The sequence below is a fragment of the Capra hircus genome, chromosome 7 (assembly GCF_001704415.2).
Source record: "Capra hircus breed San Clemente chromosome 7, ASM170441v1, whole genome shotgun sequence".
Taxonomy (NCBI): Eukaryota; Metazoa; Chordata; class Mammalia; order Artiodactyla; family Bovidae; genus Capra; species Capra hircus.
Genome location: NC_030814.1, coordinates 31216130 through 31231496, shown reverse-complemented (window position 1 = coordinate 31231496; position 15367 = coordinate 31216130). Strand labels below are relative to the sequence as shown.

The window sequence follows — 15367 nt, the reverse complement described above, 5'->3', positions numbered from 1 at the left end:
AGAGTAAACCTGAGCTCAGAAGGCAAGATGGAAGAATGCTCATGTGAAATGACTTTTTTCCAATGACTGAAGCATGAGAAAAACAACAGTATAGAGAGAAATGTTATAATATCAGATATATAGGAACCCATTTGAGTTTTATAGACTACTAAAACTGAAATACACATTTTAGTATACAATTAGAAGATAATACCTAATTGCCAAGGATGCAATCTGGAAGAGAATACATTGAGTAGAGAATTTCAGGCAGCATCATGAAACTCTGCTCAGGGAATAACCAGTTAGCACTATGCTGATTGGCAGTGAGCATATCCTTCTTCCCCACACAGGTAGTAGAGTTGGCTCTCCAATGAACAGTTTCACTCTCCAGGAACAATTATGTATAGTATTAGATTTGATTCCATCAACACAGCAAAAGAAGGCTGCAGAAGTCCATTGTGCAATAAAGCCTCAGAATAAAAATACTCAGGTCTATGACAAATTAACTTCATATGAGGTTAATATACACAGTTGTCTGGGGCTTCTTAAAAATAAAATCTGAGAAACGCTATCACGTGTGTAGACATTCATAGTGTTCATTATGTCATGAGTTTGAATAATGAGTGGCTCTAATGTAATCAATAGAGAGAAAACAAACCCATGAGTTTTGTGTTATTTAGGTTTTCTTCATTGATTGATATTAATAGCATAAGAGTGCATTTCTTCATTATATATTTTTTTCATTGTCCATGAATAGGGGCAGATTTAAATGTCAGTAAGTACAGTGTGTCACGTGATTTCATCTAATATGCAGTAAAACCTTAAAATGTCTTTTTAAAAGCTGGCTATTAAAGCATACAAATAGATAGCACATTCACTGTGCAAAAATGTTGCCAGACTGGTTTTTGATCGAGACCATTTGACATTGTAGAGAGAGCATAGACTTGGGATCTACAGATGTAGGGGTGAACCATGGATCTGCCACTTGCCCAGGTGTGACCTTGGAGACAGTATTTAGCCTCCCTGTAAAGTGGTTAACACCTAAACTGCTGTGCTTTTATGAGATTTAAATGAGATAAAGCCTATTAGAGTACCTGGCCCCATGCCCAACACATGGTAGTGTGAACGTGTTCAATAAATGCTTATTCTTTTTTGCTTCCCCTCAAACTAGGGGTCCATCCCTTTACTTCCCAATGTATACACATTCACTTTCAGTGATAAAACTCACTTGTGGTTTTCAATTGTATTAGCAAAAAGAAATTGATATCATTTAAAAACAGTCTTATATGATATCACTTATATGTGGAAACTGATTTTAAAATAGTACAAATGAACTTATTTACAAATCAGAAACACAGATCTTACAGTCAAATTATGGTTACCAGAGGGGAAATGTAGGGGGGAAGTGATAGACTAAGAGGTTGAGTATATCATATGCATACTACTATATATATAACATAGATAACTAATAAGGACCTAGTGTATAGCACAGAAGACTCTACTTAGTATTCTGTAATAATCTATACAGGGAAAAAATCTGAAAAAGAGGTGGATATACGTATGTGTGTGTATATATATATATATATATATATATATATATACATATATATATATATAAATAAAACTGATTCACTTTGCTGTACACCTGAAACTTACGTAAGTTGTAAATCAGCTATACTTCACTGAAAATAAATAAATAAAAATGGACTGACTCCATCCCTACAATTCTGAATTAAGTAACACCTTACCTATACTCACTTGAAAAATAATATTTGGGTATATATCTTATCACATATAAACCATACAGTGATTCTGAGAGGAATTTAAGAGATTAATACCCAGATTTTACAGAAGAGAAAACTGAGGCTCAAGTTGTTAAAAGAGTTGCCACAATGGGACTTACCTGTGGAAAGCTAGGACTGGTCCCCAGGTCTCCTGGCCACCACTCCCATTTATTGGAGGATTAAGCTTCTTTGGCATGAAGACAGACTGCTCAAGGATCAGATCCAGGTTTTGCTACAGTCTAGATGTGTGACCTTGGGTAAGTCACTTAAGTTCTCTGTTCCTCAGTTTCCCTAATGACATGATTATAGTAATGTTATCATCATCGTAAAGTTGTGAACTTTTTAAACATAAGAAAAAAAATTACAGAATAAAAGATAACCTGGAGCAAACGAAGTGCTTGGTATATATTAGTTCTTCTTATAAATCCAGTGTTTTATCAGCTACCTGGTGCTACCTAGACAGCAGTAAATAATTAGAAATTTTTGAAATAAAATCTGAACATCCTGTCCTAGGATTAAAATTAATCTCAGTTGTTTTTTTTTGTTGTTGCTGTAGTTCTCAAATACACCCTAATAGCCTTAATACTCTTGCCTAGCTGTATACTATGGCAAACCTGGTATATTTTTTGAATAGGAAAAACTGTCTGCTTTTTGTAAGAATTAATTTGAAATCTGAAATCATTTCGCAAATTTTAATCGGTCTCTTTGTTTGCTGTCACCCTAGGAACTAACTTCACCCTTGCGGAACTGGGAATCTGTGAGCCCTCCCCACACCGAAGTGGCTACTGTTCCGACATGGGGATCCTTCACCAGGGCTACTCCCTGAGCACAGGGTCTGACGCCGACTCCGATACAGAGGGAGGGATGTCTCCAGAACATGCCATCAGATTGTGGGGGAGAGGGATAAAATCCAGGCGCAGTTCCGGCCTGTCCAGTCGTGAAAACTCGGCCCTTACTTTGACTGATTCTGACAACGAAAATAAGTCAGATGATGAGAACGGTAGGCCTGCTTCTTAAATATTTTTTTGAATATTTTGGGGACTGTACCATGTGGGGCTTGGGATTTTTATTTTTTTAATAAAGAGGCATATAAAACCATTCATTTTCTTTTAAATCAACCCTGTCTCCCTACACTGAGCTGAGGAAAAATGAACCAGCAAACCTCGAACACACAAGAAATGAGGAGAGAATTTTAAAATCTCATTTTGATGATAACACACTATTCAGACATCATCAGTTGGTCTTATTAGCAACTAAATTACATTGCAAAAGAGGCAACTTGATAAACTATGACCTATACCTAGAAAATGTCCTCTCTCCACAAGTTTCTAGGTCTTTGTATTGATTTCCCCTTCCCAGTAAACGGCAACCTGGGTTATTTTTTTTCATGAAGATCTCTTAAGAATCCTACCTTATCTTAGACTTTCATTTCCAGGCAGCAATGCCTCATATCCGTATTGAAGATCAAACTTGGAACAGATGCTCTGGAGTTTAATAATGACAAATAGGAAGAGACTTGTCTTCAGAAAAGTATTCTTTCTATGTTTACTTTTCTCCTTGGTACCTATGTAGGTTAATGGCTTCCCACACCTTCTATCACAAATCACTATTGCTTATCCCTCCAGCTTTGTAGATGGGTTTTAATGAAACTTTGAAAATTAAATGCTTCCGATCATTAAGCAGTAAATATAGGAAAGCCCAAGCAAGTCATTAAAGAGATAAGGTGCTTATTTGTGGCTTTCTTAGCAACTCAGAACCATGTTGAGCCCAAAACATTTTTTAAAAGATAAATTGCATTAGGTACGGTGGATTTATGGAGAAAACATCAAATGCTATGTGGTTTGTTATGAATAGATTTTGTGTTTGCTAAAAGAATTACCATTAAAATATTTACAAGTAGATCAGTTAAGTTTTCTATAAAACATTGTAAACATCTACTAAAGCAGCTCTAAGTATTTTCTTGCATTTAAAAAAAAAGAAATTTGCAGGCAGACAGCTTGTTGTAAATGCAAAAGCATAGCTAAATATCATTTAATCCTCAAACCATGTTGAAAATATTAATACATCATATCCTGGGTAAGTCGTGTATATTCAAAAAGATGTCACCATATTGCATTTAAATTTATGTTTAATTCTGAAATAGTTTATTCTCTAGTGGAGACAAGGGAATGTGTCTTATTATGCCTCAGTTCATGTAGCTAATCAAGGTGTACTCTTAAGGAAAAATCTGCACTTGACTCCTTTTGAATTTTAACAAAATTCTGACACTTGGCACATTCAACACTCTAAAGGTGCTTATTTGATAGGAAATTACTTTTAGAAGTTTTCATAAAGGCATACATTGAATCCATTTACTGATATACTATTTCAACTTTGGTGTGTGTCAGACATTATTTAAACGCAGGCAGTTTGATTGCCTAATAAATAAAATCACTTGTAATCCAAGAACTTACAGCACATCTTAAACAATGTATTTTAGAAAATATTCTGGTTGGAATTCTCGCTGGTCTCGCAGGATCTATAAAGAATCACCTATACATATTTCTAGAATTTATATTCTTTAAGGTATGTATATACCTCTTAAAAACTCAGATAACAAGGGGAGGTTTCTAGTGAAGCAAAGGGAGCAAAAATACTTGCCTTGAATTTACCTACAAACGTTAGGGAGAAATGAATTTTACAAGTCAAGATGTATTTGGTAGACCAATAGCAGTCACTTTTTTCCAATATAATTTGAAACACTGTATTCAAACAGTTTTCACCTGGGGCAACTCTGTATAAATCTAAGTCCTGATAGGAAATATCCCTTAAATATAGTGTGATAATTTTTCACAGTAATGCTAGTTCTAATATAGTCAGAATTTCATGAACGTAGATATGCACTTAGAACCAGGAAGCAATTCTTTTGTTCCTGCATTTGGCAGAGCATGAAAGTGGTTCTGAAGTCAGAGTTCAAGTTAAGGTAATAGATGGTTGTTTCAAAACATACAGATAGATTGTGTTCTTTTTCGCTACTTTAATTTTTACAGTATTTTACATATTCCAATGATATAGATAATTCAGGCTCTGTTCCTCTTGGGGACTAGAAATAAAAATAAGAAATTGTCCACATTACCTCAGAAATTCCTTAACCAAATAAAAAGTGTGGTGTGAGCTACTCTGCAGACTGAGGTGTTACTTCAGTCAACTTCTTGCTCTTTCTTTTTGACAAATTATTTTTAGCTCACACACAAAAAAATCAATGCGTTTTCACCTGACTGATTTTTTGAAGTTTGGGAATGTATTATCATATAGATTGACAGTTGGCCCACTGGTTCCATGCCACAGCGTGGACACGTACAAAGCCATCATTAATTTCTCACACTTGTGCCCCGCCATGACTTCCTCCATAATAAACACTCTGTCCTTCAGAACCAAATCAATAACCTTTTAGGTATGTCTCTCTTGAAGAGGAAGTAATGGGAATCTACACTTTGAGAAAGAAGGTCTCCAATCTCATTTTATATTTAAGGGTATGTGGACACAGAATGAATCTCTTCTTTGGACCCCATATATTTTTATTTCATTTTTATGGTGCTATCTTGGGGTACAGAGATATTCACAGTTCTTATTTAAAATCTCCCTTAAAAAAAAAAAACTCCAATTGTGGTTTTTGCTATGCGTAGGTAGCAAGTCAAGACAGGTCTCAAAAATCAACTTGACTTTCTATAACATAAAACATGGATCCTACCTTCAAACTCATGTAATAAAAATCGCTGACTACTAACAGTCCTTCGTACCTGTTGCTGTGGCAAAAATGACCTACTAGGAACTAGTAACTTGAAAGTCCCATCACACTGAACACACAGACGAATGTCCTTCTTTTTTTTTCTTTTTCCCAGTGTAGATTCTTCAAGGTTATCACCACTCACGGCTCTGCATCTTATATACTCCATGGCCACCAAATTAATATTGCACTGTTGGATCGCTTTAAATAGATAAAACGCTAATGTTCAGGTTATTTTATCAGATTCTTTAACTCTATCTTTAAGCTAACAAGGGCTTAGCTAGAAACAGCAGTGTGAGTTGCAAACAGCAAGGCCAAATTTTTGCAGCTGTGAAATTTGACTGCATCTATAGAAAGGGCTTTCCCAGTAACTCTAAATTAGAATCATTCCTTTTTGGGGGTAATAAATGTCCCACTTAAAATATATCCTCTCCAAGGCCCTTTTTATCACCTGAGTTATGGAGAAAATGGGGCAGTCACTAATACACAAGAATAACTAATTGCCTTCTTAAAAATGCGAAATAGCACACACTGTAAAAAACCTGGTCTACGTACCCTTGACTCCCTTAGGCAGTTTCTTCACCTTGGGGACTTAAAAATATCCTTGAGTTTTTTTTTTTTTTTTTTAAAGCATAATTCTAGTTTCAGTTATTTTATTGGAAATCTAGAAATGGAGGGGTGGGGTGGGGGTGGGGGGGCAGGAGAAAACAAAGAAAATAAGCTTGGCTCTGGGATAGGAAGCCAGATATTATAAAAACAAATCTGACCTTGGATGAAGCTTTAGCAAAAATATCCTTCTTTTGCCCTGTTTGTTTCCACCCAAAGTAAATAAGGACAATGTTCATTTACATCTGTTGTCAACTGGGAAATTTATAATTCTCCTAATATACTTTGAGGTTGAAAATATAAATGTTGGGTTAATTCCATTACATTTCACCAAATGCATTTACAAAGTGAGCTGGCTCTTAGCACATAATGGATTTGTGTGAAGTGTGTTTGTGGAATCCAGATGCTATTAGATTGCGAGTCCTCTTGGACGAGGTCTGTAGTGTTTCTCTCTCTGCTGGAGAACTTGAGCACACCCCGGTATTTGCTGCAGGTTAATAGAGCCTTGAGGTGTGAACTTGGATGGGATGAAGGAGTTCCCTGGTCCCAGCAACAGTGTCTATAAATTGGTGCCTCAAACTAATGCACTGCATTCACTTGTCCCTTCAAAAACCAGCTCCTCAGTAAATTTTACAATAGAGTGCCCTGTAATTAAACACACCTAAGACCTGCCAGTAGGTTTCTGCCCCACTCTATTCCTCTCACGTATTCTTAAATTTATTTTGTGTTTTATGACCCACTCTACTCCTCTCTTCACCACCAGCCCACATGTAAAAATTAGAGAGAATGCCTGGAACATATGTAAAGTTTTACTATAAGTGCCGGACAACAATAGCCAAGAGCTCATAATTTTGCTCTTCATGAAAGTAAAAATGTTCTGAGTTAGAATAGTTAATGAAGTAACTATAAAAATCATAGGGGAATAATTTGTACTTTTGAGGCTGATATGTAGGTTATTTAACTTCCACAGTAGCTAAAGAAAATATTGCCTCAATCCTTCAAAAACAAAACAAAAACCACACTTTAATCCCTTTTGGATGACCATTATTTCAAATTGTGTTTCTAAGCTTTATCTATTTTTATCCTTGCAAATGTGAAAGAGTAACATTTATAAAGAAGAATGTGAAATGAGTTATCATGGATAGAAAAAAAGTGAAGGACTTGAGAACCAAATGTCACAGTTTCTTAGTCGTTTCTCTTCCTAAATGCAAGGATGATTTGATTGTAATAACCCTGGCCCAATTCCCTGCAAGTCCACATACTAGAGGTCATAGGGGCACCTTATCTTACAATAAGTTATTCAGGGGAGTCCAAAATAAATGATTACACAATGTTAAAGTACAACTGATAATAATACAGAATCAGAGGCAAAATTTAGGAATATCGCATCGTCACATGGCATAATAGAGAACCAAGAAGCAAAAGGATCAGTGTTTTGCAAATATATCTATATGGGACTTCAGAGATTCAAGTTTTTGGCAAATTAAGCAATGCTTGCATAACTAACGTGTTACAGGGCACTTGAAGAAGTATAAGAGTATGTGCCTGATTCACAGGACTGCGTGTTCCAAATTATAAACTTTAGTGGCATGGGTTTTCCTTATTTATATATTTCTTTCCTTTGGTGGTTTCTTTCATGTTTGTTAATGCTCCCAGGGGCTATCAAGCAATGGCTCCATTCAATAAATACAATAAATAAAATGAAGCATTAAGCCTTACTTTTGGCAAGGGCAGCCTTATTATTACACGTGTAATCTCCAGGCCTTCGGGGAGACATTGGGCTTGGTGGATAATCGTTTGCTTTTAAGCTGCTGAGTTTCTCATGTCTGTAGTTTTGCTTCAGTTAAGAGCAAAGGCAGTCACCCGGTGAGCAGCACCATATTCTTGTCCCTTCCCGATTAGAAGCCTCTTAACTCAGAAGAAAACTCTTAACTTTTTCATTTATTGTTTGGTCATTTTTCAGTTAAGCTGTTGTTTGTCAAGAATCAAGTTAACTTTACAAGTTGGGGGAGAGATGTAACCAAATACTAAGGGCATAAATAAAATTAGTGAAAACTAAGGAAGTTGATCTATGGCTGGATGGCATCACCAACTTGATGGACCTGAGTTTAAGTGAACTCCGGGAGATGGTGATGGACAGGGAGGCCTGGCGTGCTGCGATTCATGGGGTCGCAAAGAGTCGGACACAACTGAGCGACTGAACTGAACTGAACTGACTGAAGGAAGTTGATAGCATGTATTTTCTACACACAACTGAATCAGGATGAATTGCTCCAACCCTAAAATCACACCAAAAAGTATTTGAGAAGTGCATAAGAAAAGTAATGAGAGATTAGAGTTACCCATTCTAAAAACCAGGGCTTGTGAGTGGAAGGGGGAATTTTCAAGTGATAGGCTTGTATTAATAAATAAAACAAAGTGCAGATACGTACTTACGTCTATATGATTATACACAAACGTAAAAATGTTACTGGTAACATTTTTTGGTTACTAGCTGAAGGAACTGCCTAGAAAATTGTCGTTTCAGGGTTTCCCTAAACTCAACTTCAGGAATTGTAAAGGAATAGAGTGAGTGAGTCATAGAATAGTCATCAATAGCAGAGGGGATGACTATATAGTCTATGAGCCAGATCCTGCTGGTTAGTTATTTCATTCGGTCAGTGCAGTGTTTAAACATTGTATGTTACTAATCCACACTTTAAGAAAGGGAGATTTCATATTAGAAATTTTTATTTTTGGCTTCTCTTCAATGTATAAGACCCAATAGCATTTGTCCAGGTCTCCCTCCGGACAAACAGGCGTAGAAGCAGTAACCAAAGCCGTTCTTGTTAAACCGATGTCTTCTAACTCACCTGGGCTCCCTCCAGGCAACTCCTCTCAGTTAAGGTCTGATTTAGCCTTTGTAAGCACTCGAATGACCAACCTTGACCTTGTGTTACAAACTGTAGGGCGATCAGAGTTCATAAAAGTGTAGAATGAAAGCTAGAAAACGGCCATTGTAGCTTAAGTTAATGTGTTTAGCATAGTAATATCAACTGCTTTTTGTAAGTTTGGCTCATCTGTAGGATGTTTCATTTTGCTTTATCAAATTTCTAAAACAGTTTACAGGGGTTCCAATAAAATGAAATCAAGTGAAAATCAGTTTAGTTTGGAAATTAATAAAGTAACTGTGTGGACTTGGGGGATGATAACGTGAGTAATATACAATTTGTTTCTTCTGAAGTAAATGCCCTGAAGTACTGAAAAATTAAAGTCAGAATCTTTCATTTTAATGCATATATTTAAGTTATTTTAATATAGAAGTGTGTAGATGGACTTTCAGGAAATAAATGAAGGGAGAATCTATTTTAAAAACTTTAGCTACTTCAGCTGATTAAGGAAAACTCAGGCTTTTCAGGCAGAAGCCATTCATTCAAAGAGGAAGAAAATGACTTTGTGGTATGTTTAATTTTGATCAAGCAAGTAGTTCATAGAGTCTGGTACAATCAAGTGAAAAATAATAAAGGCTAGAAAAGGAAAGTACAGAGGTATGTCAGGACCTCCAGCTCCCCAAGAGAGAAAGACTGGGAGCAATATTGGGTGATGCTGAGTTGGGAAAAAGTGATTCATAAATGATGCTCCATAAACTTAGACACAATTGTCTACAAGTGGATAAGCAGGACACCCAAGTATTACTCAGGGATAACTTAGTCACAGCACAATATACTCCCAGTTCTCTTTGTATCCTGAGGATATTTGTGAAAGACGAAGTTCAGTTCAGTTCCGTCACTCAGTCGTGTCCGACTCTTTGTGAAAGAGAAAGAGTGAGTGAAATACAAGCATGTTTACAAATGGAGTGGACTGAAATATTTGAGTTGACTGGAGTCTCCATTCCTGGAGGTTTATATCGGCATTAGGAGGGTAGAAGAGATCAATACTATAGTAATACCATTTCTGCTTGTGTTAAACATAAGAAAGCGGGGCATGGATGTACGTGGAGAGAGTGGAACACAAGAAGAAATAGTTTACAAGTTTCCAATAAACAAGAGAAGATTCAGAAAGTATTTATTTATAGTGTAGTTTATGCAGGAAATACACTGTCATACATTCACTGATCCAATAGGATCCTTGAAATATATATTTTTTTATAAAAATTGGAAGGTAGTGCACGTTACTTAATGCATATTTTTGTACACATGAAGTATATGATGCTGGTAAAACTATGTTCTGTTTAATTCAGCATCAATGAAAAGTAAGCTAAGTAATCCCAGATAAGGAGACACATCAATTTGTGGGGGAGAGAGTCAGTTCAGTCACTCAGTCATGTCCAACCCTTTGTGACCCCATGGACTGCAGCACACCAGGTTTCCCTGTCCATCACCAACTCAGGAGCATACTCAAATTCACGTCCTTCGAGTCACTGATGCCATTCAACCATCTCATCCTCTGTCGTCCCCTTCTCCTCCTGCCCCCAGTCTTTCCAAGCATCAGGGTTTTTTCCAATGAGTCAACTCTTCGCGTGAGGTGGCCAAAGTATTGGAGTTTCAGCTTCAGCATCAGTCCTTCCGATGAACACCAAGGACTGATCTCCTTTAGGATGGACTGGTTGGATCTCCTTGCAGTCCAAGGGACTCTCAAAGGTCTTTTTCAACACCACAGTTCAAAAGCATCAAATCTTCGGTGCTCAGCTTTCTTTAGGGTCCAACTCTCACATCCACACATGACTACTGGAAAAACCATAGCTCTGACTAGGCAGACCTTTGTTTGCAAAATAATGTCTCTGCTTTTTCATATGCTATCTAGGTTGGTCATAGCTTTTCTTCCAAGGAGCAAATGTCTTTTAATTTCAGGGCTGCAGTGACCATCCACAGTGAATTTGGGGCCCAAGAAAAAAACAAAAAGTCATCTGTCACTGTTTCTTTTGTTTCCCCATCCATTTGCCATGAAGTGATGGGACCAGATGCCATGATCTTAGTTTTTTGAATATTGTGTTTTAAACCAACTTTTTCACCCTCCTCTTTCACTCTCATCAAGAGTCTCTTTAGATTTTCTTCGCTTTCTGCTATAAGGGCAGTGTCATCCGCATATCTGAGGTTATTGATATTTCTCCCGGCAATCTTGATTCCAACTTGTGCTCCATCCAGCCCGGCATTTCGCATGATCTGCATAGAAGTTAAATAGCAAGGTGACAGTATACAGCCTTGACATACTCCTTTCCTAATTTGGAACCAGTCTGTTGTTCCATGACTGGTTCTAGCTGTTGCTTCTTGACCTGAATACAGATTTCTCTGGAGGCAGGTCAGGTGGTCTGGTACTCCCATCTCTTTCAGAATTTTCCATGGTTTGTTGTGGTCCACACAGTCAAAGGCTTTGGCGTAGTCGATATAGCAGAAGTAGATGTTTTTCTAGAACTCTCTTGCTTTTTTGATGGTCCAACCAGTGTTGGGGGAGAGGAGTCCTTATTTTATTTCTGAAAAAAATTAAGGAGTCTCTGATGGATGCTCAGCATTATACAAAACTATGCATTCCTCTTTATGCGTCTGTGTTGTGTGTACACTCAGGGGAGTTAGGTTGGGAAGAGGGATGTTATTGAGAGAAATAGGATGGAAACATAAGGAATAGACGTTGATCAAATTCCAGGGAGTTGGTATCATAAGATCTTATGAAAATGCCAGAATGAGTCCTGTAGATATTTTCTAGTGTATATTTTTAGGAGAAAGAGAAGAGAGAGAGAGGTATGGGTTGATCTTTTTTATTTGAACTCTGTTGGTCATCTATAAGGCCTCAAGCCACTGTTCCAAGAATAGTGTTTTTTCTGTGTAAATCAGAATGCAAGTTACTGGGTCCATATTCACTCAGTTCCCACTTAAGAACTCTTGCTTCTTGGTGGCACTGAACCAGTTTGAGTTGTCAGAGAAATAATATGTGATTTGGTGGGGAGCTTGATTTATTATAGCATAAGATATATTCTTCTCTGTTTCTCCTCCCTTCCCACAACTGATCTCTTCCCCCAGGACTTCAGCCTCCCACCCAACCCTGCATCTAGAAATGATTACCACATCAATGAACTAATTTCTCCATTCTTTGACAAAACCTTCTTGTTAAAATTAGTAGAATCACATTTCTAAAATGTGATTTAAACATCATGATTCACTGGGTTGCAAAAACAAAATGGAAGGTTTAATTTAAATGTACTTTTTATCATTTAAAACTTGTATTTTTGAGTATATTTTGTAGTGCATGTGAAATATTAGTGTATTTAGACACACCCAGCAACAGTTAGAACTGGACATGGAACAACAGACTGGTTCCAAATAGGAAAAGGAGTACGTCAAGGCTGTATATTGTCACTCTGCTTATTTAACTTATATGCAGAGTACATCATGAGAAACTCTGGGCTGGAAGAGAAGCACAAGCTGGAATCAAGTTGCCAGGAGAAAGATCAATAACCTCAGATATGCAGATGACACCACCATTATGGCAGAAAGTGAAGAGGAACTAAAAAGCCTGCTGATAAAAGTAAAAGTGGAGAGTGAAATAGTTGGCTTAAAGCTCAACATTCAGAAAACAAAGATCATGGCATCTGGTCCCATCACTTCATGGGAAATAGATGGGGAAACAGTGGAAACAGTGTCAGACTTTATATTTTGGGGGCTCCAAAATCACTGCAGATGGTGACTGCAGCCATGAAATTAAAAGATGCTTACTCTTGGAAGAAAAGTTATGACCAACCTAGATAGCATATTGAAAAGCAGAGACATTACTTTGCTGACTAAGGTCTGTCTAGTCAAGGCTATGGTTTTTCCTGTGGTCATGTATGGATGTGAGAGGTGGACTGTGAAGAAGGCTGAGCACCGAAGAATTGATGCTTTTGAATTGTGGTGTTGGAGAAGAGTCTTGAGAGTCCCTTGGACTGCAAGGGGATCCAACCAGTCCATTCTGAAAGAGATCAGCCCTGGGATTTCTTTGGAAGGAATGATGCTAAAGCTGAAACTCCAGTACTTTGGCCACCTCATGCGAAGAGTTGACTCACTGGAAAAGACTGATGCTGGGAGGGATTGGGGGCAGGAGGAGAAGGGGATAACAGTGGATGAGATGGCTGGATGGCATAACCAACTCGAGGGACATGACTCTGAGTAAACTCTGGGAGTTGGTGATGGACAGGGAGGCCTGGCGTGCTGCAATTCATGGCGTCTCAAAGAGTCGGACATGACTGAGCGACTGAACTGAACACACATATATGATACATTACATAAATGCAGAAATGTATATATTAGAAGTGTATCCAGAATTTTTATGTTGATACATGTATACAACAGTATGTTAAATCACTGTTGTTTTAGGTGTTCTGTTTCCCAGGAGATGAAGTCTAAGCAACAGTCTCGCCTGGGAATACTTGGATAACCGGTTATCTTGTGGCAGCCTAATAGATTGTCTTTCTTGTCATTTAGAACTTCTGTACCAATCATACTTTACTCTTTTTTAATACAATTCCTATTTTCTTCTCTCAGTGCTTGTGTCAACTTTCGGTTCTTTTATGGATAGATAGCAATATTTACTTCACTGTTCATTGAAGAAAGCAAGCATCACTGTACATTTATAGAGAAATGAGAATGCAAACATCGTATGCATCAGCTGATGGTGTGCTGATGGTCAGGTATAGTAGGCGCAGCTTCAAGGAGATTGTTTCATTAATAATTAGGTAGTAAATGAGGATTAGAGCTTACATAAGTGGGAATAAGATGACGGATATTCCAAATGAATGAAAAGCAATGTGTGTCATGGTTGGGGACAGGAAATGGTGCAAGGATGATGGTGATTTTTCAGAAATGTTATCTTCCTCTAAATGGCAACTAAAGCCAGACGAATGGGAGCATAGTGATGTCACTGGACAGCAGTAGATACCTAATAGTAGAAGTGTAGGAACAGAATGACCAAGAGCTTTCAGTTGTGTTCTGACTAGGAAGAATTAGAGAATAATTAAAAGTTTATTTGAGTAGGAAATGTAATGTTTTAGAAAACATCTGATTAAAGCACACACATACATATGCACACAACCAGTGTTTGGACAGGAAGGTAATAAAATTATAAGTAGTGATATTAGAGAGAGGAGCTATAATTTAGGTAGGAGGACCCAAGAAATCTCTAGACCACAGAGAATCCTGCTTCTTGATGTTTCAACAGGAAGAATTAAGTTGTCATTAGCATGTGAACACTGAATATTTATAGTTAAAATATTAAAATTTGAGAGCATCTAATTTGAATCTCATAGAGAACACTGGATGTTCCCTACAGAGCAATCTATTATGCTTACACATATAGTACAGTATTACATCAGCCAGATCCAGTGTTTATTTTTTTTTAATCACATGATTAAATAATAAAATAGCATCAAATATAGCTATGTATAAGTCATGATATTATTTTTATAGGAACAGTTAGTGTGTTGTAGGTGAACATTAGCTAGGACTATTCCTCGTTGATTATTAGTTTCTTGAAGATTATCTCTGCTTCTGTATTGAATGTATTTTATATTTCTTGTTGCTCTTCTGAAGTCATATTTTCATGTAATTTGTTAAACTTCTTCTGTAAGTGTGGTTTCGCTTTTCATCCCTAATCTTTTATATTTTTATCTTCATTTTTTTAAAAAAATCAGGCTATAAAGAGATACATTTATTTTTTTCTTTCAAGCTTTCTATTTGTCCTTATAATTTTCTCTAAATTATTTCTTTTTCATAAAGTTAATTTCATAATTCTCTCATCTTAGTATTTGGAATTTATTTTGTTCTTCTGCTAGCATTTTAAGGTGGGTATTGTATTTAGAAAGAGCATTGTTTTAGTAACAGTAAATAAATTTACCAGGTGCCAGAGGATTTGATACACAGTGTTGTCCTCTTCATTGCTTTCTAAAGAGTCTCAGCTACCTGGACTCTCAAAAGGGACTCCTAATGCTACCATTTTTTCTTTAGTACTAGTAAAGGCTTTGGAAAACAAAAAACAAACAAAAATGCCAATTTTTGGTTAATTCTTTATAGTGTCCAAGGTGAAATATATATATATAGTATTAACATATATTCACTCATAATATGTGTATATAAATATCAGTTCAGTTCAGTCACTCGGTTGTCTCCAACTCTTTGCGGCCCCATGGACTACAGCACAGCAGGCTTTTCCATCCATCACCAACTCCCGGAGCTTACTCAGACTCATGTCCATCAAGTCGGTGATGCCATCCAACCATCTCATCCTCTGT

At 37.0% G+C, this 15367-nt stretch overlaps 1 protein-coding gene across 1 annotated transcript in view; it reads left to right on the top strand.

Annotated features, from left to right (window-relative positions):
* The window catches only part of LOC102187402 (teneurin-2), an 85063-nt gene extending 82223 nt beyond the window's left edge, over positions 1-2840 (top strand). The window contains exon 2 of the mRNA XM_018050075.1: positions 2488-2840. Coding sequence (XP_017905564.1) covers positions 2488-2780 — 293 coding nt within the window. The 3' untranslated portion in view covers positions 2781-2840. The remainder of the gene's footprint in view (positions 1-2487) is intronic.